Source organism: Denticeps clupeoides, chromosome 17 (genome assembly GCF_900700375.1).
Source record: "Denticeps clupeoides chromosome 17, fDenClu1.1, whole genome shotgun sequence".
Taxonomy (NCBI): Eukaryota; Metazoa; Chordata; class Actinopteri; order Clupeiformes; family Denticipitidae; genus Denticeps; species Denticeps clupeoides.
Window position 1 is genome coordinate 19,336,076 of NC_041723.1, and position 24,974 is coordinate 19,361,049.

The window sequence follows — 24,974 nt, forward strand, 5'->3', positions numbered from 1 at the left end:
GCTGTGGAAATCAATTTTTAAGCATCAGCTACAGTATTTTTCTGTTTGCATGTATAGTATTTTTACAGTGTAAATGTGTCTTTTCATCCTTTTTAATACTCAGCTCAAATATGTAAAAAACATACAATTAAAATATTGTCATTTAGATGCATTGTAAATGCCACCATCACCATTTGTTATTTATAGCTGAATCCGTCCCTGATTTTGCTCCAAACCATAACAGTTTCATCCCCTTCCTTCACATATTGTTTGAGGTTTTTGTCTTGAAAGGGTGGATGTGTACTGTATAGGTGGGCAATCAGCAACTTCTGATTTGGCTGTCTTGAAGGCATATTTCAAATGGTTTCATTCTTATCTTCCTCATGACCTCTGACCGCACATTGTACTTTCTACCCTTCACTTTAATGATCTCAATTTGAGTGAAGGGCACAGAGGCGATGGATCTGGCTATGCAATTGCATGGATTCTAGCCTAATGGTGCCAAGGGCCTGCAGTAGCATCTGAAAGCAGTAATTATTCAGCTTTTTAAAGTTCAGCGGCGCAAGGTCACACTGTTTATCCTCACAAGACTCCACATTTACCTTAATTTGTCTAATAATAGCAGTGCTATGACCCAGGCTTTCCAATTACCAGGAAAAACATCTTAAGTGACCTAATTAGCCTAAGTGGTTGTTTGGCAACTTATATTTTTGAGCCTTAAGAGATACTGAGCTCTAGCCTATATCAGTCCTCATAGCACAAAGTGGCCTTTTATTAATACATGTAAGTATACCACTGTAAACACTGCAGTTGTATTTTTTTTTTTTGTATAATTACCTCTGTGGAGGATACTTAGCATGTTGAATATGTTCTGTCTTGTTGCAAACATTTGACTAGAGTGATGATGAGGTTTCACTAGAGGATGAAGTTTCAGCCTGATTGATGTTTGTCTGGAGGATTTGGGTCCTTGTTGACCATCACTGCCCCATTCTTTCTGGTTTGCGAGAAAGCAATTTTCTGAGCTGGTCTCATGATTAACTAACCACAAATACATTTTATTCACTGGTAATTAATAACAACTTCTTAGGATGAGTCATTAATAACAACTTCTTGTTATTTTAAGAATACAGCGCAGCACAGTTAAATGTGTATAGGGCTGTGTAGCTGCAGGTCAGTCAAAGGGTCCTCTACCAAAAGCTCCTACAATGAGTGCCTGAGCATCAGAATTAGACCGTGGATTAATGGAGGAAGTTTTAATGGTCTGATGAATGACAGGATGACAGGCGCCCGGGGAGCAGACAAACCAATGAAACTTATTTTGTGAGAGGGAAAGTACAGCTAGACAGAGGACGGCAGTGCCAAAGAATTAAATGGTTGAGATGAGACTGTACTGTGTAGAAGTGGTTAAGACTAAAGCTAAGACATTAGCTTGTGAGGGATATAAAGTTGATCAGACACAACAAAGTTATGGGAAAGGGCACCTGGGTGTATTAAGAGAGTGGAACAGAAGTGAGGTAGGTCTGCCATAGGAGTGAGAGATGCATTTAAGGTAGAATTGGGTCTACACCAAGGATCTGTTCTGAGCTTTTTTTATATGGTGGTGGACAGCTGATATCAGACAAGAGTCCCCATTGGACTATGACATTTGCAGATGACGTAGTGAGATGGGTTCAAGCTGAAGAGGTGGAGAGATTCTCTAGAGAAAGGAGAGGAATGAAGGACAGTAGGGCTAAGGCAGAATCCATGTATGTGGATGAAAGGGAGGACAGTGAGATTCAATGGAATAGAGCAGAAAGTAGAGTTGTTTAGATAGTCAACACTCCAGAAAATAGGAAGTGTGAAAGAGAGGTGAAGAAGTGAGTGCAGGCAGAGTGGAACAGGTGACCTGACCTGTGATATGCAGAGCTGTACAAACTACAGAAGCAAAAAGAACCATAATTATGGGAAAGATAATGATCAGAGAGCAGCAGCAGATGCAATGTTTTTTTCCAAAGGTGATTATGAACTTTGAAAATGCATTTGACAGGGTGCCTAGACACGATTTATGGTATCAGGAAGTCAGGAGTAGCAGATGTGAAAGTACACGACATGTATGGGGTTAGTGTGACAGCGGTGACAGACATGTTCAAAGTAGAGGTAAGTCTACACCAAGGATCTCTTAACCCCTTCTTGTTTCACATTGTGATGCAGACATTGTGAACTATTGCAAGAGTGGAGTACAGTTTCAAGAAACATGGTGATATGTTCAAGAGAAGTGTAGAAAGAAGGTAATGCTAAGGATTGAGCTGCCAGACAAGAAGAAAATAGAAAGGCCTAGTAGTGAGGACATTCAGCTTGTAAAAACCTCTCTCTCTCTACACACAAAGCACTGTATTCAAATCACTCCAACTTGATGTCACTGGCCGAGTTCGGGGACGCATTCGCAGGCATGCTTGGAGCGGGTGGAGTAGTCGTCGTACTGGGAGAGGAGGACCGGAGGTGCTTGGCCGGTGATAGTGCAGCCGGAGGTGAGCTGGAACGGAAGTGTGGCCGTGGAAGCGCCGCTGTGTTGCGGGGAGGGAACTTTGGCTCCATGGGGGGTAACGGGCAAGAAGGCGAAGGAATGAGGCTGGACGTCTGGGATGGCACGAAGGTGGGGAAACATGCGAGATCGTCTTTGCAAAGGGGGCAGGCAAACTCGAGGTCAATGGTGGGCGAAGGTCGTGGTCACAAGGGGTAATCCGTTTAGAGGGGCAGGCAAAGTTCTAGGTCGGGGACAGGCAAAGGTCGTGGTCATGGATCTCTAATCAGTCGAGCGTGGGGAAATAGGCCCCTTCTTACAAGCTGATCTTCTTCATCTTAGGTCTGGTCTGCTGTGGCAAGCCCCTAACAGCAGCCAAAATTACACAAAAGTAAAAGGACTTCTGGTTGTAGTATTTTTGTTCTGTTCCACATTTTGATTGGTTTCTGAGCCTTTAATTTAGTACACTTCCCAGCACCCCCCATAATTCAAACTATGGATGAGTTTGATAATAGAGAGGAAAGGACATAAGGACTCTGTTATGCAAAATTACTCCTCTTCCAAACTGGTTGAGATTCATTGATTCTGCCAAGAGGAATGGCAGATAATTAATTTAAAAAGTGCATCAGGCATACAGGGTTATTCCTAAAAGTCTTAAATGCTCTCTGGCTATTTTTTACATTATACACAATTAAGATGTGAAGATATTTAAAGAATATTTTCAGAATTCTCAACGGTGGAAAGAGGTTGACCTAGTTATTGTCACATTACCAGCAATTATGTTGCATCTTGTGACATTTTTGTCACGTTGTAAAGAATAAAAAAAAAAAATACTATTGAATTTGTATGCATCAGACTTGATGCATCATCTTGATATTTCATTACGTCGAGCCTCTAGTTGTGAAAACACACACTGACCAGAATTTGTGCTGACAAAAACAAAGACAGCAAGCTGAAGGTTCTTAAAAGGCAGTATAGTGGGAATTCTGTCATGTCGGCTGGCAAGCTTGTCTCCAGTAACAGGACAGTCTGGTTGGCTTTTGCTGACTTTGCATTGGATTGACCCTTCCTGCACAAGCCAGGATTTCTGACCTTTTCAGATGAACTGATCCCAGCTACTGAGCCAGGCTGACAGGTCTTGTCAGAATCAGTGCGTTGCTAACACACTGCTGCCTAATGAGCTCCACACTGACACACACACAAACACACAGAGACAAGCTAAGTGGTGGAGAAATATTTTTTTTCCTGTAGCTGTATTCTGGAGAGACACTTTTCTCTATTTCGCTTCTACTCTTCTTTTTTTTCCCTGACTGCACCGTCCTGTGACACTGTGTCTGTGTTGAATCTGAGAAAACCTGTCTGACAGAGAGATTAAAAGAAAATAGGATGTGAGAGAGACTGTACTGTGGGGAGCAGTGATTCTGAGGATACACACACACACACACATTTCCAAAGTAACACAGCTGACAGTTATTCTTCCTCCCTTCCTCTGGCTGCAGGGCCGGTGGCAGTCATCAGTGGAGAGGAAGACTCTGCCAGTCCCCTGCACCATGTGAACCACGGCATCATTTCACCCTGCACTCTGGACACAGGGACGGACGCAGTGGTGATCGGCATGACCCGCATTCCCGTCATTGAAAATCCGCAGTACTTCCGCCATGGACATAACTGCAACAAGCCCACCACATGTGAGTAGGTCTGCCCTGATGGGAATCACCTTCAGAAAATATACAGCCATGCATGTATATGCATGTGTGCTTATGTCAGGGTTAGGGTATAGACTTGTACAAAAATGTCCAATGTAAATGGTATAACTATACTCTGCTATATACAATTATCTCCAAGCACAAAGCAGGTGTGCTTCTCAGACATGAATCATATTTCATGCCATTTTAGGCCTGTTGCTCTGTTTGCTGTCCATTATGCTGCCAGTGGCAGGTCTGAAAGGCTTACAGCTGCCATGTTCCCACTGTGTTGCTGTCCACAGGGGGTCCTTGCCTGATGGAATCCCTCCAAAAATAACCCAGTCAATGGCTGCCTCTGTGGTGTATTCCCATTTTCAGGCCCCTGTGAAGTTGCTATCTAGTTGTACACTATAGCGACACTTGCTCTGATTTGTGGCCACTCTGCCCTTGTACGAATGTTAGAGCAGTAATCATCTTGAACTTCTTCTGCGACATCCGTAACAGGACATTGAAGTTCATCTTATAGTGGATGTGGATGATTCTGCATCGATGCAGAACATAATCTATTATATCATAATGACGTTACTTTGTGATTTTTAGCTCATGGCATAAAGAATTCTTGTTAAAAAGTAGTGCCAATAGTGACTGTGGTTGCCTGATCTGAGTACACTCATTTCTGCCTAATTAATAGAATCAAAGCGAGCTAGTGTTCAGTCTGCTCCTTCGAAACACATCCGAAACAAAAGGGGAATAAAGCTGATCTTATCAGTCTCTGAGTGTTCAGGGATCTACAACACGATCCCCACTTGCTGGTTTTTGAGAGAAAGCACAAACCTTGCGGTGAGCGCAGCACATATAGAAATATTACTGCCATGAGATTAATGAATGAATAGAGCTTTTGAAGAACCAAAATTATAACAATATAGTATCACTGTGTTATGATAGCTAAACAAAAAAGAAGCATGAGCTGTAATGTAATTTTCCTCTAATGACAATAGTTTTCCACACGTTTAAAACCTTGAAAGTGGAGTCCAGTAAATGTGCATTTAAATATAAGAGGGAGAAGAAAATTGTGAACAAACAACTCATATGTGGGTTATTATTTTTTGTTTTGTGGACACTTTTATTTAATCAGAAATAATACTTCATCATTGCTCATCTCCATCATGAGTTGCTTTTATTTTCCACACAGTATTAATAAATAGAGATTTGTCCAATTCGCTTTTCAAATCAGCAACATTTCATGCTCTTCACCTAAACAAATTCTAGTTAATTTTAATATCTAAAAATATTTACCATCGATCCATAAAGCTATCATTCGAAATATAATATGCAAATACATTGCATGCCCCACACTAGGTTAAATGTCTGTATTTATGAGTGAGTGTCACGGCATTCCGCCTAACCACAAGAGGATGCACGGCTGTCACAAGGCTCAATGCTACCCGGAAGAGGTCAGGGTCAACCACCATTAGAAACCCCCCGGCCCCCGGCATTTTTGCCTGCTCATTGATTGGTTCCCAATAGTGCTGCTAGCCTTCATAACCACATACTTATCCCTTGATTGTTTTCTTGATCCTCATTGCGGGCCGCCTGACCCACGATTCTTCTTCCTGGATTACCCACACCTGCCTTCTCTCACCCAAATGTTGCCAGTCCTTCTCACCATCCCCAATCACGAACATCCTGCCCTCTCATACACCAGCCATATTCCAGTATGCCTACTCCACGCTGCGTCTCACCATGGAGCCCACTTCTCCCTGGCTCAGCATACACTTCATGGAAACAGGGGATTTTAGTAGCATCAGCATGGCATACAGGGCAACCTACAGTGACTGACAAATACATAGAGACACACAATAACCCAGCAACAACAATCGGACTACTTATGTACAGGCACCAACAGGTGAACACAAGTTAGGATTATGCAACACAACAAAACTCTGGACCAATACATGGATCTGGAGTCCCCCCCAGTAAAAACCATGACAGGATATTATTGTATAGGGGAACAGGGCAGAACTCAAACCAATCAAACACACACACAAACACACAATGTTCCTAGATGGGCTTCTCAATAGGATTACATGTTGATGGATAATGAGTGAGTGCCAGTACTGTGGAACAGGATTAGGCTGGGGGGGGGGGATCATATTGCGATTATTGAGGTAGCTATTAATATATGATGAATAATAGGAAAATGTACCTACTATATTCCTAAACTATATTTTATCCTTGCAATTCTGGCATTTTTTCTTTTAATCTTTTGAAAGCTGCCACGATTGTTTCTACTTTAATGGTTCAGGTGCAGATTGAGACGAAGAAGAGTGAAGCTGTTAGTGGCTGGGCTGTTCTTGTATTTTCATAGGCCTAGTTGTCTGAGTGAGCAGGAGCCTTGATCCAACGATCTTTGACATGAAAGCAATAAACTTAGTGTAATTTCATTACATATTCATACTACATGGAGGGCATGCTATAGTTACAGTGGGTAATGCATCACTTATTTACTAGAAGAAAACACAAGCTTCAGAGAAACAGCGGGGGGTGTGGCAGTGGAAGGAGCGTTGAAAGGTTTTAAATTGTGGCTACACGCCTGGATAAGATACTAATGAAATTAAAGCAGCGTGCACGTATTTGGTTTTCCTGCAGATGTTAACGACAACAGAATTGTCCATCTTGAATCCCAAGGGAGGCATGTAGCACTATATAAAACAACAATCGTCTGTGTCTATTGATTATTAAATATATGAATAAAACACATTTCCTGACTGTTGTCCACTCAGGATTTGAGACACAATTTAAAATGCAGCAGGATCTGCAGAAGTACTGTAGTCCTGCAGAATGCCCCTTCTTACAAGCTGATCTTCTTCATCTTGGGTCTGGTCTGTACATCACACTAATGTTAACTTGTGCTGGTCACATTTTAACCGCCTTCTGTTTGGTGAGCCGTTGCTCAGATTCATTTAAGTAGGCTTCGTTCTGAGCTTGGGGCGCTCTCTCTTGCTTTCCCTCAGGAACTGTCAGTAAAGTCACGCCCATGGCATCCACTTCATTTCAGTTTGTCCATGGCCAAATAGTCGAAGCTTTTTACTTTTCTAAATAATAAAGTTAATAAAGTTTTTATAAAATGTACCATCTTTATGTGATTTGCCAGCTGTATCTCTCTCTTTTGGCTCTAGTAGAGAACGTAACGGTTGGAGCATAACTTTATTGGCTGGATGCTGTCGAGAAGAATGCTGATTGATTGCTCATGCTTAATTTGACGGATGATTAGACAATTTTTGGGGTTTTTTTTCCGACCCTGAATTTCATTAGTGCGAGCACTCTTGGAGCACTCTTGAAATTGTGGTGCTCTTTTAAATTTATTGGCATCAAAATATAAACTACAAATAGTTTACAGAAAAATTGTAGAGGCTGAAATATCTGAAATATTGTTTCAATATCAAAGGCTTATGTTTAGGATTAGAAAAGCTATTTTTACACATTTATAATACAGAATTATGACACTGCGGCCTCTACAGAAGTTTCTTGCATGAAACTTAGCCTTGATGATCTGATGTTATGGAGCATCATGACTGGGTGTATGTCACCCAGATGTTTTTACATTCCTCCTGATGATATAAGTGATCCTGTTTCGAGAATAAAGACAGATGTGACAGATGCTTTGTACTTTTCAAAAAAAGCCCTTTGAAGAAATTGCCTCTCTCCTTTAAAACTAACCTTCTACCAAAAGGCTAAAAGGTTGACACACATCAGTTGTGCTGGATGGCTGCTCTGTCCCAACTCATGATTACAGGACCATTTCCTCCTCCTGAGCCCTCATACATTTGTCTCGGTTGATGCTTTTGGACAAGGACAGAAAATTGGACAATAGAGCCCTTTTTGCCCTCTGGACTTTCATATCAGCATCTACTTCCTCGGCTGGCTGGCTAACATGACCAAGGGCTTTTTAAAAGCTGTGCAAACCAGTCCTGCTCATATAAAGCACTCTGCAGAGAAGTGGACAGGCCTGAGTAGTTCTCTTCAGGGCTTTTTTTTTTTTCTTTTTTTGAAGTGCACATATTTACTACGATCAGCACCGGCACAGACCCCTAGACCTGTGAGCAATGCAGTTATTTCTCCCTTACACTGGAAGTACAAAGCATGTGGCAATCTCAGATAGTATTCAGTCACTCCTGGGGCCTTCCTTCATGTCTTTATAGAAATTATAAATCCTACCATGCCCCTCAGCCACCAGCCGAATTTGATGAAGAATGTTATCCATTCCCTGCCTGGCGCTAATTTCCACAGATCTGTCCATCTCTCCATTCCAGCTTCAGCAGCAAATTCAATAAGCAGCCTGAGTAGCCTCACCAAAGACGCTGTCTTTAACAGATAAATTAATTCATCGGAAGAATTTGATCACTCTAAACAGAATTAAACAGGTCAGGTGGGGCCAGTAGTAAAGGAGGAAAATAGCCAGTAGCATTTTCATTTTGGTTGTAGGGGTATGAACTGTATAGACTTCAGTATGATCAGTATGGCTCTAAAACCTACTGAATCATTGGCTAAAATGCAAGAATGAATTCAGCATATCGGCAGGAATGACTGTCAAAAGCACATACACAATCTTAGAAAAGATGACATGGACTACCAGTGGAGGCTATGGAGACTATGTTTTTTTGATTATCAGTATCATTACATTTACATTTACATTAAAAGCATTTATAAGACGCCCTTATCCAGAGCGACTTACAATCAGTAGTTACAGGGACAGTCCCCCTGGAGCAACTTAGAGTTAAGTGTCTTGCTCAGGGACACAATGGTAGTAAGCGGGATTTTTAACCTGGGTCTTCTGGTTCATAGGCGAGTGTGTTACCCACTAGGCTACTACATTACCACATTACATTTACATTTACAGCATTTATCATTAGGGAAGGAAAAGTAATTCTCAGCACAGGAGCACAGAACAGCACAGGAAACAACAGTTAACTACTTGAAGATTCAAACACCTTATGTACAGTAGATATATTATATCAGATGTTAAAGTGGCAATATTTTCTGATGGACCACGCTTGAAATGTACCTATAATCTGCACAATTCAATTAACAAACTAATTAAAATGTCCAATAAGCTGGCTGCGTATGTTTGCACACCCTCAAACAAATAAGTTTGCTGAAACAACTTTTTGGCTTAATTACAGTCTTCTAGGGTACAGCATAAAATTCATATTGCGATATAAATTTAACCATATACGGTATTTATTGTGGCCTATAATTTGTAAATTGAAATATAACTGTTATGAAAGGGTAACGTGGTGTGTGCAGCAAAGGCGCTGCAGCAGGAAGTTCTAATAATGTTTTACAGATATAACAACATATATCATATATCGTATACCAGAAAAAAAACAATAAAAAAGGACTATGTCACACCCATATGGTCAGGTATTTGTACGATGTGGTGATAATAATATAAAATTTTAAGAGTTTACAGAAAACATTTAAATAAACTACATGCTTGTTCATATTTTTATCCTGCAGTCCCTTCCAGGATTCCAAGATTTAATTTTGTGATTTTTAAAATCATAATGACTTTTCCACAGGGCACCAAAACAGGCTAGGACTGTCCCTGGTCATTTCCATGCATGCTGGCCAAATGGTACCAATTGGGTAATGACACTGACACTGCAGAGGTGCGCAGCGCTCAGTGACTAGCAGACATCTGACAGATTGAAGGCTTGTTTTATTTTATTTATTGGGATTGCAAATTTTTAAGACCTTTAAAACTCTTAAAGGCCTGTGGAAACCCTGTGCTCTTTGTCCTCACCCCAAAACAATTGCCTCATGCTACAAGAAGACATGGTTTCACACAGGTCCCAGGGAGCAGTGTGTGGGGATGGTGCTTTGCTCAGTGGCACCTCAGTGGCACCTTGGTGGATCGGGACTCAAACAGGCAACCTTCTGATTACGGGGGTTGCTCCCTTAAACTCTAGGACACCACTGTGTGAAACATTATTTCAATACATGGTGTACTGTTGTACTGACAATAATCAATCTTGAATCTTGAACCTTCTGCACACAAGGAAAAACTTTAGGGGAGAGAAAAAAAGAAGTTGCTCCAGTATTAAAATGGAATCTAGGATTGTTTTTGTTCTTATCTATTAAGAGGAGAGATTGATTGAACCACGCTAAGACCGTTCCTGTAGTTAAGGCTCTCCTATCCCGCTATTCGGAACACGTTCAATTTTACTTCGACCCCATTTACGTTCTAATTTCTGTGCGGTCTTCTTAAGTAAGTGAGTGTGATAACTATACTAAGGTATTAAATTTGTATCTCTTACTATCTTCCTTTTTAGGGGAGCAACATTATATAATGTAGTACGCAGTGTTCTAGGCATTTGGTCGCGAGTTCAGCGGGGTCTGACTGTGAGTTGATCAGTGGCGATAAATCTGGAAGGATTTAATTCAGTCTAGTATAGACAGGAATGCTGTTCTTAGCGAGTCTTCTAATTTATCACAGTGGATGTTAGAGTAAGGTCCGGGGGTGTCTATAAATAATAACCAATGGAATGAACGTATGGGTTATGTTGGTATAGAGAATCTCAAAAGAGTTAAATCCATGTTCAGGTTTATGAGTAATACAGAGGTAATAATTATAAATTATAACCTCACCACCTCCTCTTCCAGTTAAGTGAGGTTGGGGTACATAGCTGTATCCAGGAGGGCTATAGAACTTGTTTAATGCTACAAATGTGCAGAGGACACATTTTGTTGTGTGCAACCGTGTGCTGTGCCTCAGTGTTTCACAATGACAATCACTTCACTTCAAACCAGCGATTTATATCGAGGAGTCTGCTACAGGTTTTAAAATTTGCATTGATGTAGGGCACTCTGCGGCTCCAGGAAAACATACGATTTTATTCGCTGGTGCCGCTATCCTCACATTTCTAACTTCAGCAGTCCCATTTACTCAGATGCTTACTCAGTGTTGAGAAGCTGCTGCAGCCAGACTCGACAATCACTGTTCAACTCAGTCAGAGGAGCAACTATGAGGCTTCTTCATTATCCCTCATTAAGGCTCTTTAGCAAATATTAAGATTCTGACAGGTCATGGTTGACTGCAGGAGGAGCATCAGTTACAAGGAGGTGTGGAGAAGCAGGGACTTGATCTTATTAGTGACTGTGAAGGACAGAGATGGAGGGTGTTTCAACAACAGATGCATATCTGAGAGTTGGCTATTATTTCAGCAGGAGCTTGGCCTGTGCTAATCTGACATCCCTTCTCTCTCTTTTCCCCACATTTTTTTCTAATTTCTGCTTGAAATAGAAAGCACTCCATTTACTCCTGTATAACACCATTGATTTGCCTATTGATCAATGTGAGCAAGTGTGTGAGTGGTCAGAAACGTTATGATGAGAAGGCAGATAAGGCTCTCTTCTCAAAACAAAGGTGTTCCCTTGGATCAGCAGAGCACTTAATAAAGGAAAAAACAGAGCAAGAGGAGGAAAAAGGAGTGAGGAAGGAGGATGAGGAGCTCAGGTCACCTTTACAGGGAAGTCTCCTACCCTCCCTCCCTGTAATACCACCTCCATGCCCAATTCTCCAAGGCACCACACTGATCGTTACAGTTTCTCTAGCTGTTTCCGGCCATACACCAACCCCCCCTGCCTGCTGACAGACCCAACTCCCCACCCAGCCCAACTGGGATCATGAGGGACAAATGAACTGGGGTCCCGAAGCAATCAATACCAAAAGATTGTGTGGAGTCTCGCTTTATCACCCTTATCAAGGTCATGCCCCCTCCTGCCATATCAGTCTTCAGCTCCTGTGCAAGCCCCCCAAAGAGCAGCAAAATGCCCCTGCCCAACCCTCCACACATTAAAACCTCAAGGCAAGCTGTGTCCCCGAAAGAGTCGAGAGACTTTCAAATCAGTTCTGTATTCATATTCAAACAGAATTGAGTTTTATAGTTTTGTTTATTCATTATTCCAAAAAGGTGAAAGACTGTGTTCAATCTAATCTGATGAAATTATTCTGCTGTATTTCCTCCAAGCAATGGATGGAGGCAATGCACTAAATAGTTAATATATGTAAATGTGTCTCATCCAGCTCATTAATGTCTTCTAATTGCGACTGAGTAGCATAACGGGCATCTCCGCATGCTCTGTAACCTTGATGTTTGCCTCCCTGAGCACCTGCACTGGACCTGTGCTGTTACTGCAGGCGGCACGCTATTAGTTGTCAGGACCACACATGGGACCCTAATTCATCAGGATCCAATAAGCATAAAAAATAGTTGAACATGCATTACTGATGGAGCTGTAGGTCACCCGCTTCTGCTTTACCTTCCGCAGAGTGCTACTGAAAACATGCAAGGACACTCTGTACACATCCACACTCCAGCAGCTGCAGAGCATGCAAATGACTTAATATGTGGATGCATCTCAATACACACATAAAATAGTGTGCTAAAAAGCACCAATCGGTTATTTTGATTAAATCATTTTGATTAAACTTCAAAATTAAATCATTAATTAATCACATTTTGCAATGGTCTCTTATGACTTGGTAAGCTTGGTAAACCTTGTTAAAATGTATATTTGAGACTGACAGACACGTGTGAGAAAAGGGTCAGACAGGTAGTGATGGAGAGATGATCTGGTCCTGTAGACTATAACAGGAAATAAAATGGAATGGAAATTAAATTGAATATAAATGACTGAGTTTTGCAAGTCAGGGTAGCTTAATTTTTTTATTTGTGTAATGGCTGTTTCAGAAGCTGATTTCTTTCTAAATCACTTCTAAAACTCCTTCAATGTCTCTCTACATGATTAATTTATTTTTTATGAAGGACGCTATAAATAAATGTTGCAGTCAGAGCCAGACTTTTGCGTCACTGCTGCGCTGTGTTGTCCTGGCAGCAAAAATGAAATAAATACAATAAACTGTAATGATCTGCGAATGAAATGCAAAGATGCTGCGCATTGTACCTTGTAGTAAATATCCTTCTAGTAATGCAGTAGGACTTGTAAAGTCCAACACTGGTCATCAGATTACTGGAATATATATGTATATATATTTAGCACATCATACAGGCAACAAGCATGGACGCAAACATACAATAAATGAACCCAGCAAAGACCTCAAGACAATAGGCTCACTTACAGACAACCACAAGTGATACAAGTATTATAACATTTACATTTAAGGCATTTGGCAGACCCCCTTATCCAGAGCGACTAACAACGTGCTTTCATGTTACCATCAATGAAGTGATCAGTTTCTAGTTCATTAGGACCCCAACTATGAATACAATTTTTTTATTCACTCTTGTTGTAGATTCTGTACATAAGTTAGACAATAAGAAAGTTAATCTAAATATTCTTTAAAGAGGAAGGTCTCGAGCTGTCGTTTGAAAATACTCAGTGACTGAGCTGTTCTGACCTCGAGGTGAAGTTCATTCCACCACCGAGGGACCAAGAGTCTAGATGAATGTCTTCCTTTTACCTTTAGCGATGGAGGGATCAGGCAAGCAGTACTGGAGGCTCGGAGTATACGAGGTGCAGTGCAAGTGGTAATAAGGGCAGACAAACATCAACACCTGAAAACGGAAAAGGCCACACGGATCCAGAGTACCCTCACCATGGAGTTTTCTCTGGATGCACCCAAACAGCTCGTAAGGGGCTCTGTATTGGACCACACGCCAATATCCCTCATCCGTGTCTGCACCTCTGGCACCACCGGGACCACACAGTCTGCGCGGCATGCACTGACAAGGTCCGATTCTGTGTTTACTGAAATACAGGAAGAAGATTTTATAGAAAATTATTTATATATATATAATTTTTATAGAAACATTTAAATTTAGGCTGTTCATCAGACGCCCTTATCCAAAGTGCCTTACAATCAGTAGTTACAGGGACTGGAGACACTCAGATCTAAGTGTCTTGCTCAGTGACACGATGGTAGTAAGTGGTGTTTTAACCTGGGACTTTGTGGTCATCTGTTTCAGAGGTTAATACCACCCTCATTCTAACACTACCATATGATCACTACTACCACCAAACACGGTAATGAACTGGATTTGCAGGGGCTGTCCGCGGCATGAACACATCGCTAATAGAGTGTTTCGCCCCAAGCTACACTGCTAAAATAACCAGGCTGGAAGTTGGTGACATGCTTCATGTGACACATTGGTGGCACATCAGTCATACAGTGGCAGGGATTTTGTTTTATTTTCTGATGTCACCCATGTCAGCCATGTAATGATAAATATTGTCTCTACAAAAGACAAAAACAGAAAAAAAGAAACATTGAACAAAGAAACAAAAAGAAGCCCTGTGTGAAGTTTTTTTTTATTTGCTTTAACAATCAAATGCAACCTTTTTGAACACTTAAAACACTGCTTTTCTTTGCCACATCAAAAAAAATTAACAATGGAATTGAATTGTACATAAAAAACTAACATAACCTCACACCTCCTTCAACTATAAAATAGCATAACCACAAACACTGAAGCCAGTGTGAAAAGTTATGACTCTATAAATAAATGTGCAGTCAGAGCCAGACTTTTGCGTCACTGCTGTGCTGTGTTTGTCCTGGCAGCAAAAGGCCTGTAAAAAAGAGAAGAAACTGAAATAAATACAATAAACTGTAATGATCTGCAAATTAATGCAAAGATGCTGAGCAAGTACCTGATAGTAAATATCCTTCAAGTAATGCAGTACACTTGTCATCAGATTACTGGTCTAGGTGAAATATAATTATATATTATTATATACATATATTAATTATAAATATAATTAATAAACCACAGTCATTACTGTGTTCAGTTCAGCATCCTTGCACGGAAGCAGCAAACCTGCCTGGACCGGCCACTCTGCGGGGGTTACTGTTCCGTTGCCACCGGCTGTTATGAGGCCGCACAAAGTGAGGGGTCTTTAGCTGGGAAGGGAGGTGGGACGACCTGCATCCTCAGCGGCACGGCTAATTGCGAGCATGGCACTCGCTGGGACGAAGACAACTTTTGATTTAAATAGAGGCTGGTTAATTAGGGGGGAATCACTGGCTGTGTTGCCTTCCGCTACTCCAGACATCCCCTTGTGATCTGTCTCACAATGAACAGGGAAATGTGTGTGTGTGGTGTGTGTGTGTGTGTGTAATGGGAATTTGAGATATCCGTCTGGAGCTGTGCCAAGTTCCTCAGTGTGTCGTTACTTCCACTGTGTGGAACTTAATTGCACCTAATATGTTTCTGGCGATTAGCAGTTCTGGTTGGCGGGATGCAGGAAGGCCTGCCAGCCAGTAGAGAATACCGAGTTTATTTGTCAAACATCCATCAATCAATATTGGGAGAATGGTGAGCCTGGCTAGGTGCCGTGGTGACCAGAGGGCTGGTCTCATAGCCTGTTTTTGGGTAAATAGCAGATGCTGTGGCGGACAGCCATATGGAGCTGCTGTCTCTCTCTGGGCTTTTGGCTGGAGCAGGTGCAGGGATGACTGTTAGTGCTTGGATGGTGCCGCTCCACTTTGTCCTCAATGCACAATGGACTCTCAATTTGCTCAGTGTTACTTCACTTTAGATTCTTTTTGAATTCATAGCTACCTCCACTTTGCATAGAAAGAAACAAGCAGGACCAATACAATAGTAATCTAAAAAGTGTTTTTCAAGTTAAAAAAAGATACAGAGCTTGGTGAAGAATGGAGAATTATGTGTTAACCTGCCTGTCCCTCTTCTGTCTGTATGCAGATGTTCAGCACATTAAGCGGAGAGATATTGTGCTGAAGCGGGAGCTTGGTGAAGGGGCCTTTGGGAAGGTGTTTTCTGGCTGAGTGCTACAAACCTGAGCACCACAAAGGACAAGATGCTGGTGGCTGTGAAGGTAGGAGACATCTCAGCATCTGTCAGAGTTATATTATGCTCATTATGCTCAGTCAGTCAAACTATAGTGCTAACTTGTGTATATAATGGATGCCAGTTTTAATTAATAGTCATATTACATATTACAAAACTCAGACTGAGATGTGGTGACATACAATCATTAGCTACAGGAACCGCCTGGACACACTCAGGGTTAAGTCTCACTCAGGGACAAGAGGGTGTGACTTTGTCAGGCTACAACCACCCCTAAATAAGACAACAAATGTGTCATTGTTGACACATTGGCGCATCTTCCGCAATGGCGGAACATGCGCCATCTATCAAACTGTCTAATGCAATACCAGTTAACAATGGATTGTGAGAAACAGTGATGCTAATGTGATCCAGCTTTTACAGTGATTATCATGTCTTATGACATGGCATAAATGCTGACGTGGTAAAGGTTTAATGAAAAATTGCCCCAGTGCATTACCAACTCATTATTTATACCCCGCCCAAAAATACAAAGAGTGAAAAAAAAAAAAATCTTCTTACCAGTAAACCAACCACAAATCTTTGCAATGACTTTCTGAAAAAGAATTTGCCAGTTGAAAAACTAAGGGAAAAACATACCTTTACAGATCATTGTTTTTAATGGGAATGAATAATGAATAAAATAATTAAAGCAGATGTTTCAATCTCCTGTCTTTTTGACCACTAAACATCATTTATCAGCATGAATTTGAACATGATGACTTAAACTACATCTTTCACACCTCAGCTCCAACCTGTGAGACTATTTATTTATAAATAAATATATACACACACACACACGGATGCAAATTGCCGGCATGCAGTAGTTTAGAGGAAAGGCTTGCCGTTATCTAAAGACCAGCCTCAACCAAATTGGTTTTCAGATGAAGCCTGCGTCATTGATGCATGCTGGGAAGCAGGGCTGCTCAATGTGGAGAAGATTTCATTTGCTGGCAGCTGCAAGAGGACTGAATTCAGAGCAGGCTGCCCTCTCTTCTCCCCTCAGCTTTATTATCACCCTGTCAGCAGTCGTATGATGAGTACCCATTGTAGTTCAGGAACTTGGGAACCAGACAGCTCTTCTCATTCAGAAATTCTCAGTCGCTAGTTTATTACTCAGTAAAGGTTCTTAATTCACCTGGAACAAATGTATGGATGTGGCATCTAGTCATCCATACACACTCCTGAGCAGGAGGCAGTACATTCTTGCAGATCCTGCATTCAGCAGAAACCACCATTCACTGCAGCAACAAAAGACCTGGCAATCCATCCTCGCCTGACTCCAACAAAAATCCCACCAGCAGGTCATTTAAAGCAGTTCATCATTCAGCCGGCACGTGGCCTGATACGCTTTTAACAAATGTACAGCCTAAATGCACTGACGCATGGATCTCTGCTGTTTGAAGGAATGGGTAGTTGAAAAATGCAAAAAATCTTTATGGAACCAGTAGAGCCTGCACTGTTCAGAATTCAGTGGAACCTGGTTCAACTTTAAATGCCAATATTATTGTCATACACAGCAATTGAAGTGCACATTTTCTTAAATTCTGAACCAGGAGCAGCCTCACAATCTTCAAAAACTCCAGCCTATGTTGGAAATCATTTGCATTTGTCACCTTTTAGCTGGTGACATGTTATGGAATGTTTTCCTAATTTTTTATATAGTAAATATAGTAAAAAAAATGTGTTGTCAAAAATATTAGCCCTTTGTGGATGTTTGCTTTCAAATCAACCAATCAGCTTTGAAAACACTCATGTGCATTCAGTCAGCATAAAACGACTCCAAGGAACAGGGCACTTGAACACATGAGAGGAACGATTGTTATTCACCGTGATAAAGACAAAGGAAATCAGTTGGGAGCTCAGAAAGATAGTAGAGGCTCATGCGAAGGGGAAGTCTACACTGACATCTACAAATAATTCACAGGGACTAGAAACTGCTGTAGGCGTTGCAAAATTGGCAAAAAAACAAGGAGACAACATACGAAACCTGGCTGTGGTCGTAAGCGCAAGATTTGAGAACTCTGGAGAGGAAAATAGTCAGAGATGTCAGCAAGGAGCCCCAGACATCTGCCAAAATGATTGTTGCCTGACCTGGCCTCAAAATCATGAAAAAAGATTATCTTGACATTTGAGGGAGAATGTCTAAAAATCGCTCATAGTCTAGGTTTAGGTTGTCGCTGGGTCTTTCAAAAAGACAGTGACCCAGAGCATCCATCAAAATTAGTCCAATAGTTAGTTTTCTTAAGGAAAACAAAACTAAGTCCAGTCCTCAGTCCTATTTAGAAATGTGTGGCGGATGCCTCAAAGTGGATGTCCATGCTTTGAAAACATACAGTTTGTAACGGAAGAATGGGCCCAAAATCCCTCAGGAGACCTGTGTTCTTTTATTATGACAGCCTTAGTACCTATAGAAAAAAAAAAAATATATATATATATATATATATATATATATATATAATATATAGAGAGAGAGAGAGAGAGAGAGAGAGAGAGAGAGAGAGAGAGAGAGAGAGAGAGTAAACTACTGATGAGGGCCCCTAGGATGACGATTAATATTAGGCTCATTCATCACTGCTTATTCCTGGGGTTACTGGTGCTCCGCTGCCTGCTGATCTAGGTAGAGAGCTTGTGGTGATGGAGAATACAGCAGAAGAGAGAGAGAATGGATAAAATGAATGAAACAATAGGAAGTGGAGGAGCACCAAAAAAACATCTTGATGTCTGTGTGAATCCTCAGAGTGAAATGTGACCCAGGATGCACAGATAAAGAGGAAAAGTGCCTGGATTTATTTTCTTTGCATGAACCCCTACCCCAGTGGTCCTGTCAAGAAGATGTCTGAATGCCTAGTGAGATGGATGAGCCTCCCTTTGCTCTCTGAGCTGGGCTGTTTTTTGGGGGTTTGGGTCACCCTGCAGCTTCACATAACCTGAGGGCAGGATGTTTTGGCAGGTGGAGGAGGGTTTGTTCTAATCAGAATAAATTGGTCTGAGTAAATCACCTGCATTGTTGCATATGCATTTAATTGGATTTTCAAATTAAAATTGATGCATATTTTACTCTTGAGAACAGGGGAATATTAGAACTGACATGCACAAAAAAATTATATGCATTAACTTGTGTTTTGAAGGTCCACTGCACAACTAGAAGGTTACATAGAACTGTAGAATATGGGAATAGAACATGGCTCACATTTGATACTATAACATTAATGTTTGTTGAATTCACTGCTTGCTAGTTTTCTGTATCTTGGCAGAAGCAGAACTAACCATCTACCCACTCTTTTTCGTTGCCATGTAAGTATTTCTGACACCCAGAAGATGAGTGATTATTTCATAGCTGAAGTTCACACAAACCTACTCCCTCATTCTGGATGAAGTGACCCCACCCCCCCCAATCCTGTCAATATTTCACAACACTCAGGGGTTGCACAGTATCCATCTCTTGCGTCCCGCTCTCATTCCATATGACCAGTTGCTACTGTAATTGAATAAGTGGTTGTTTTTTGGTGATCCTGGCTGCCCACCTAATTATGAAAACCTGACTTCCTGCTATAACACATGAGAAGCTCCTTTCTTAATGCACTATACTGGCCACTGAATGGAGGAATGGAGGAGTGCACAAATCGGATGATGATGACGACGATGATGATGATGGAGGAACTTCTTATACGCGTTGTAATGACATGTCACTGTAATAATGTCACACAGTCTTTTAGGCTGCTGTAGAAAATGGCTCAAAGTGGAAAAAGTTTGACTGTTTTCAGGTTACTATGACATTCTGTCCATTCATCTAGTTTATGTATCATGCATTAGGACAGAATGACTTTTTCCTCTGAGAATCAGTGAAACTGAAACAGAGAAGTGAGGAGAGAATGAGGCTAGAAAGAGCCTGACTAAAACCAACATAAACAATCTTGAATTTGGTTTCTTCTTAGGGGGCTGACTGTTCCTCTTGGGCTTTTTCAGACGCTGAAGGACCCAACCCTCGCAGCCAGGAAGGACTTTTCAGAGGGAAGCAGAGCTACTGACCAACCTGCAGCATGAGCACATAGTGAAGTTCTATGGGGTCTGTGTGGATGGAGATCCCCTGATTATGGTCTTTGAATACATGAAGCATGGAGACCTTAACAAGTTCCTAAGGTATAGCACTAATTCAGCAGCTTCAGTCATTTGTCCATTCAGGTAAAGCCTGCATCTATGTGGGAGGTCCTTTGGGCAGAAACAGCCCCACATGGTATTATTTTCTCTACAAAATTAGATAAAACCATCTGCACTACACATCTACACATCTGCATGACATCACACAGAAGCACGCTTTTCTCTTCTAAATTCAATAAAGAAAAGGAACAATAAAACATATTTAACCCTGGGCCTGCTCTATGACACTAGGCAACCTTCAAATTTGGTAGAGATTACATAAAGAATACAGATTATTAGAATCAGAATCAGAAAAACTTTATTAATCCTAAAGGAAATTGGCTTATGCTACAACTTCACAAGAGGGAAAGACATACAATGTACATACAATGTAGTTAGAAGACAATGCAACATGTGCACAGAAAGACCGAGAGACAGACATACAATTATGAGTATAAATAAAAATAAATAAAAATAGCACTAAAAGCATTAGAAGCATGTGTGAAAAAATTAATGGTTGGATAATCAGGATGCAACACTGGAGTGCCCATGGGTGTGGAAAAGGTTTTCACTCAGGTTAGAATGACTGTGTTGTCTACTCAGAAGTACAGTGCATTGACACTGTCTTGTTCAGTAGATTAGCATAGATATCCTGGCCTAAGTAAAAGAGTACGTAAAGGGGCCAGTCTGATAGTAAGAAGCTTACTATAGAACAATCTTTTAGTCCTAGCCACCGATAAAACATGTCTTCTTTAATATCGTTTTATTCCTGCCAACGAACATCAGTCACCTCTTACTGACTGTAATGCAAATGACAACACTGTTATCAATGTGGCGGTCAGTGCTTTTTAGAAAACGTACTGTGTCTTCTCGCAGAGCCCATGGGCCAGATGCCATGATCCTTGTTGACGGACAGCCCCTGCAGACCAATGGGGAGCTGGGCCTTTCACAGATGCTGCACATCGCCAGTCAGATTGCAGCTGGGATGGTGTACCTGGGCTCCCAGCATTTTGTGCACCGTGACCTGGCCACTCGCAATTGTTTGGTGGGCAATGGGTTGCTTGTGAAGATTGGTGACTTCGGAATGTCAAGAGATATATACAGCACTGACTACTACAGGGTAAGAGCCGAGAAGAAATGTTGCATTTGTAATTCCATATTTGTATTCCATACTTAAGTAGCACTGATTTTTCAGAGAGTACCTGAATCATTTCAATCACAGAGTGAATCTGCACCGTTTTTTGTTTTATCACATGAAAGTCCCACTTTCATCTACAGACTCTGAAACTAGAACTTCTTCATGTGGCAGTAGGGTCAACAGACAACATTACCTGTATGGTTGGGGGATTAGGGGTTGTGGAATATCAACCCAGACAATGCATTCCTGTACCAGGGGTTCTGTTTAAATAAGACAGAAACGTCAAAGTAAAGTGAAGTGATTGTCATTACTTTTTATTTTTCTATTTAGTCCCTTCACAATGGTGTATTATTAGGTTGTCTATGGAAGTTTCACAAAGATAAGAGTAGGGAACACTGCAGCAAAATGACTTTAAAAGGCATATGTTCATTACATTCTTTTGGGCTTTTGGTTGAGGCTCATATCTGTGAAGTCAAAAATATTTACAACAATCAGCTATAACGTTATGTTTTAAAATGACATGCAAGTGACATAGAAAAAGGGGCAGGTAATGTGGAATTTTGTGAATTTATGAATTTCTTTGAAATAAAGCTTAGCAACTTGAATATAAGATGAAGCTGCAAAATCTTTGATATTACGAAATACAATTTACTCAACCCCACTCATAGCAGACATATTTTCCAGAATTAACTCATTCTAGTTTTCAAGGCTGCATGATCAGTCACTTTCCACCTGATTTAATTTTCGAAAAAAAGAATATCTCAGAAGTTACATTGTGATTGATGAAAATGTGCTACTGTGGTGGTCACTGTCATAAAATCCACAGTCGCCATATGATCTGGCAAGGTGAAACGTGGTAATTTATTTTTGTTTCTCCAGGAAAAGCCCAACACCAAGTGTGAAAGTGAAAAGTGAAGTGATTGTCATTGTGATACACAGCAGCACAGAACACGGTGCACAGAGATACAGGGAGTGCAGAATTATTAGGCAAATTAGTATATTGTCCACATCATCCTCTTCATGCATGTTGTCTTACTCCAAGCTGTATAGGCTCGAAATCCTACTACCAATTAAGCATATTAGGTGATGTGCATCTCTGTAATGAGAAGGGGTGTGGTCTAATGACATCAACACCCTATATCAGGTGTGCATAATTATTAGGCAACTTCCTTTCCTTTGCCAAATGGGTCAAAAGAAGGACTTGACAGGCTCAGAAAAGTAAAAAATAGTGAGATATCTTGCAGAGGGATGCAGCACTCTTAAAATGGCAAAGCTTCTGAAGCATGATCATCGAACAATCAAGCGTTTCATTCAAAATAGTCAACAGGGTTGCAAGAAGCGTGTGGAAAAACCAAGAGCAAAATAACTGCCCATGAACTGAGAAAAGTCAAGCGTGCAGCTGCCAAGATGCCACTTGCCACCAATTTGGCCATATTTCAGAGCTGCAACATCACTGGAGTGCCCAAAAGCACAAGGTGTGCAATACTCAGAGACATGGCCAAGGTAAGAAAGGCTGAAAGACGACCACCACTGAACAAGACACACAAGCTGAAACGTCAAGACTGGGCCAAGAAATATCTCAAGACTGATTTTTCTAAGGTTTTATGGACTGATGAAATGAGAGTGAGTCTTGATGGGCCAGATGGATGGGCCCGTGGCTGGATTGGTAAAGGGCAGAGAGCTCCAGTCCAACTCAGATGCCAGCAAGGTGGAGGTGGAGTACTGGTTTGGGCTGGTATCATCAAAGATGAGCTTGTGGGGCCTTTTTGGGTTGAGGATGGAGTCAAGCTCAACTCCCAGTCCTACTGCCAGTTTCTGGAAGACACCTTCTTCAAGCAGTGGTACAGGGAGAAGTCTGCATCCTTCAAGAAAAACATGATTTTCATGCAGGACAATGCTCCATCACATGCGTCCAAGTACTCCACAGCGTGGCTGACAAGAAAGGGTATAAAAGAAAAAAAACTAATGACATGGCCTCCTTGTTCACCTGATCTGAACTCCATTGAGAACCTGTGGTCGATCATCAAATGTGAGATTTACAAGGAGGGAAAACAGTACACCTCTCTGAACAGTGTCTGGGAGGCTGTGGTTGCTGCTGCATGCAATGTTGATGGTGAACAGATCAAAACACTGACAGAATCCATGGATGGCAGGCTTTTGAGTGTCCTTGCAAAGAAAGGTGGCTATATTGGTCGCTGATTTGTTTTTGTTTTGTTTTTGAATGTGAGAAATGTATATTTGTGAATGTGGAGATGTTATATTGGTTTCACTGGTAAAAATAAATAATTGAAATGGGTATATATGTGTTTTTTGTTAAGTTGCCTAATAATTATGCACAGTAATAGTCACCTGCACACACAGATATCCCCCTAAAATAGCTAAAAATAAAAAACAAACTAAAAACTATTTCCAAAAACATTCAGCTTTGATATTAATGAGTTTTTGGGTTCATTGAGAACATGGTTGTTGTTCAATAATAAAATTATTCCTCAAAAATACAACTTTCCTAATAATTCTGCAGAGGTAAATGTGACCTCTGTATTTAACCATCACTCTCGGTGAGCAGTGTGCAGCCATGACAGGGGACGGTGCTTTGCTTTGGTGCTTTACAGGGCCACTTCTGATTACAGGGCCACTTCCTTAACTGCTAGGTCACCACTGCCCCATGGTTAGCCCAGTCACAAAGCACGGAGAAACACTTTCTACTTTCTAAGAAGGATGGAGGGATTGGGTCAATTTTAGACTACATCACTATTTGGCCTGTTGAATTACACATGGTACGTATCAACACCTGATGGAGGTACTCTTGCCCCATTTTCAGACCATTCTGATTTATGCTGACAACATGGTGACAGGACGTGGACATGCTGTGGGGGACATAGCATTAGCAGTGAACCTGTTTGCTAACAAACAAAGAACTCATTGTCCCTAATGATTCTCTTTGATTGATGACCCAGGGTCACTGGGTCAGGATGCTCTGATCCATGACTTGCCAACAATAATCTCTTTGTTGCTGATAGCTCCCCTTGCCTGGAAGGTCCTATTCTTACTATGGGTAGGGAGCCACCAAGGTGCCAATCAGATTCCACTGAGCAAAAGCACTATCCACACACATTGCTCCCCAGGCGCCTGCCATGGCTGCCCACTGCCCACCAAGGGTGATGGGTTAAAAGCAGAGGACACATTTAATTGTGTGCACTGTGTGCTGTGCTGCAGTGTTTCACAATGACAATCACTTCACTTTCACTTCCTGCCAGTTACCAAGCAGGCCTGATCTACTGACTTAAAGATCCCCTATTATGAAAATCTCACTTTGTGAGATTATTTAACATTGTTGAGTTTCCCTAGCCTGTCTGTTTTCCTGCAGTGGCTAGATATGGTGTTAGGTGTAAAGAGTGCTTTGGCCATTCTGCTTTGCAGCTCAAATGGTCAGATCTGTAATGTCTCCCCTTATGTCTTCATAAGGGGAAAGATTACCTCCCCTTTATCATGAGAATTTCATTTCATTTGCAGAGTATTTCCTACCCCTCCCTTTAAAAAGTAACTCCACCGACCGTCATGGCTTCCAAATGAACAAATAGTTTCATCACACGAGACACTGAAGAACCAGTGTGTTCATTTAAAATTTTTTCTGGAAAAAAACGCTGACACAAAGTGTT

At 41.3% G+C, this 24,974-nt stretch overlaps 1 protein-coding gene across 1 annotated transcript in view; it reads left to right on the plus strand.

Moving 5' to 3' along the window:
• Positions 1–24,974, plus strand: part of LOC114766652 (NT-3 growth factor receptor-like) — a 164,381-nt gene that overhangs the window by 130,571 nt on the left and 8,836 nt on the right. Inside the window, 7 exon segments of the mRNA XM_028957667.1 lie at positions 3,979–4,167; positions 15,894–15,964; positions 15,966–15,983; positions 15,985–16,026; positions 18,664–18,668; positions 20,016–20,180; positions 21,054–21,297. Of these exon segments, the coding sequence (XP_028813500.1) occupies positions 3,979–4,167; positions 15,894–15,964; positions 15,966–15,983; positions 15,985–16,026; positions 18,664–18,668; positions 20,016–20,180; positions 21,054–21,297 (734 nt within the window).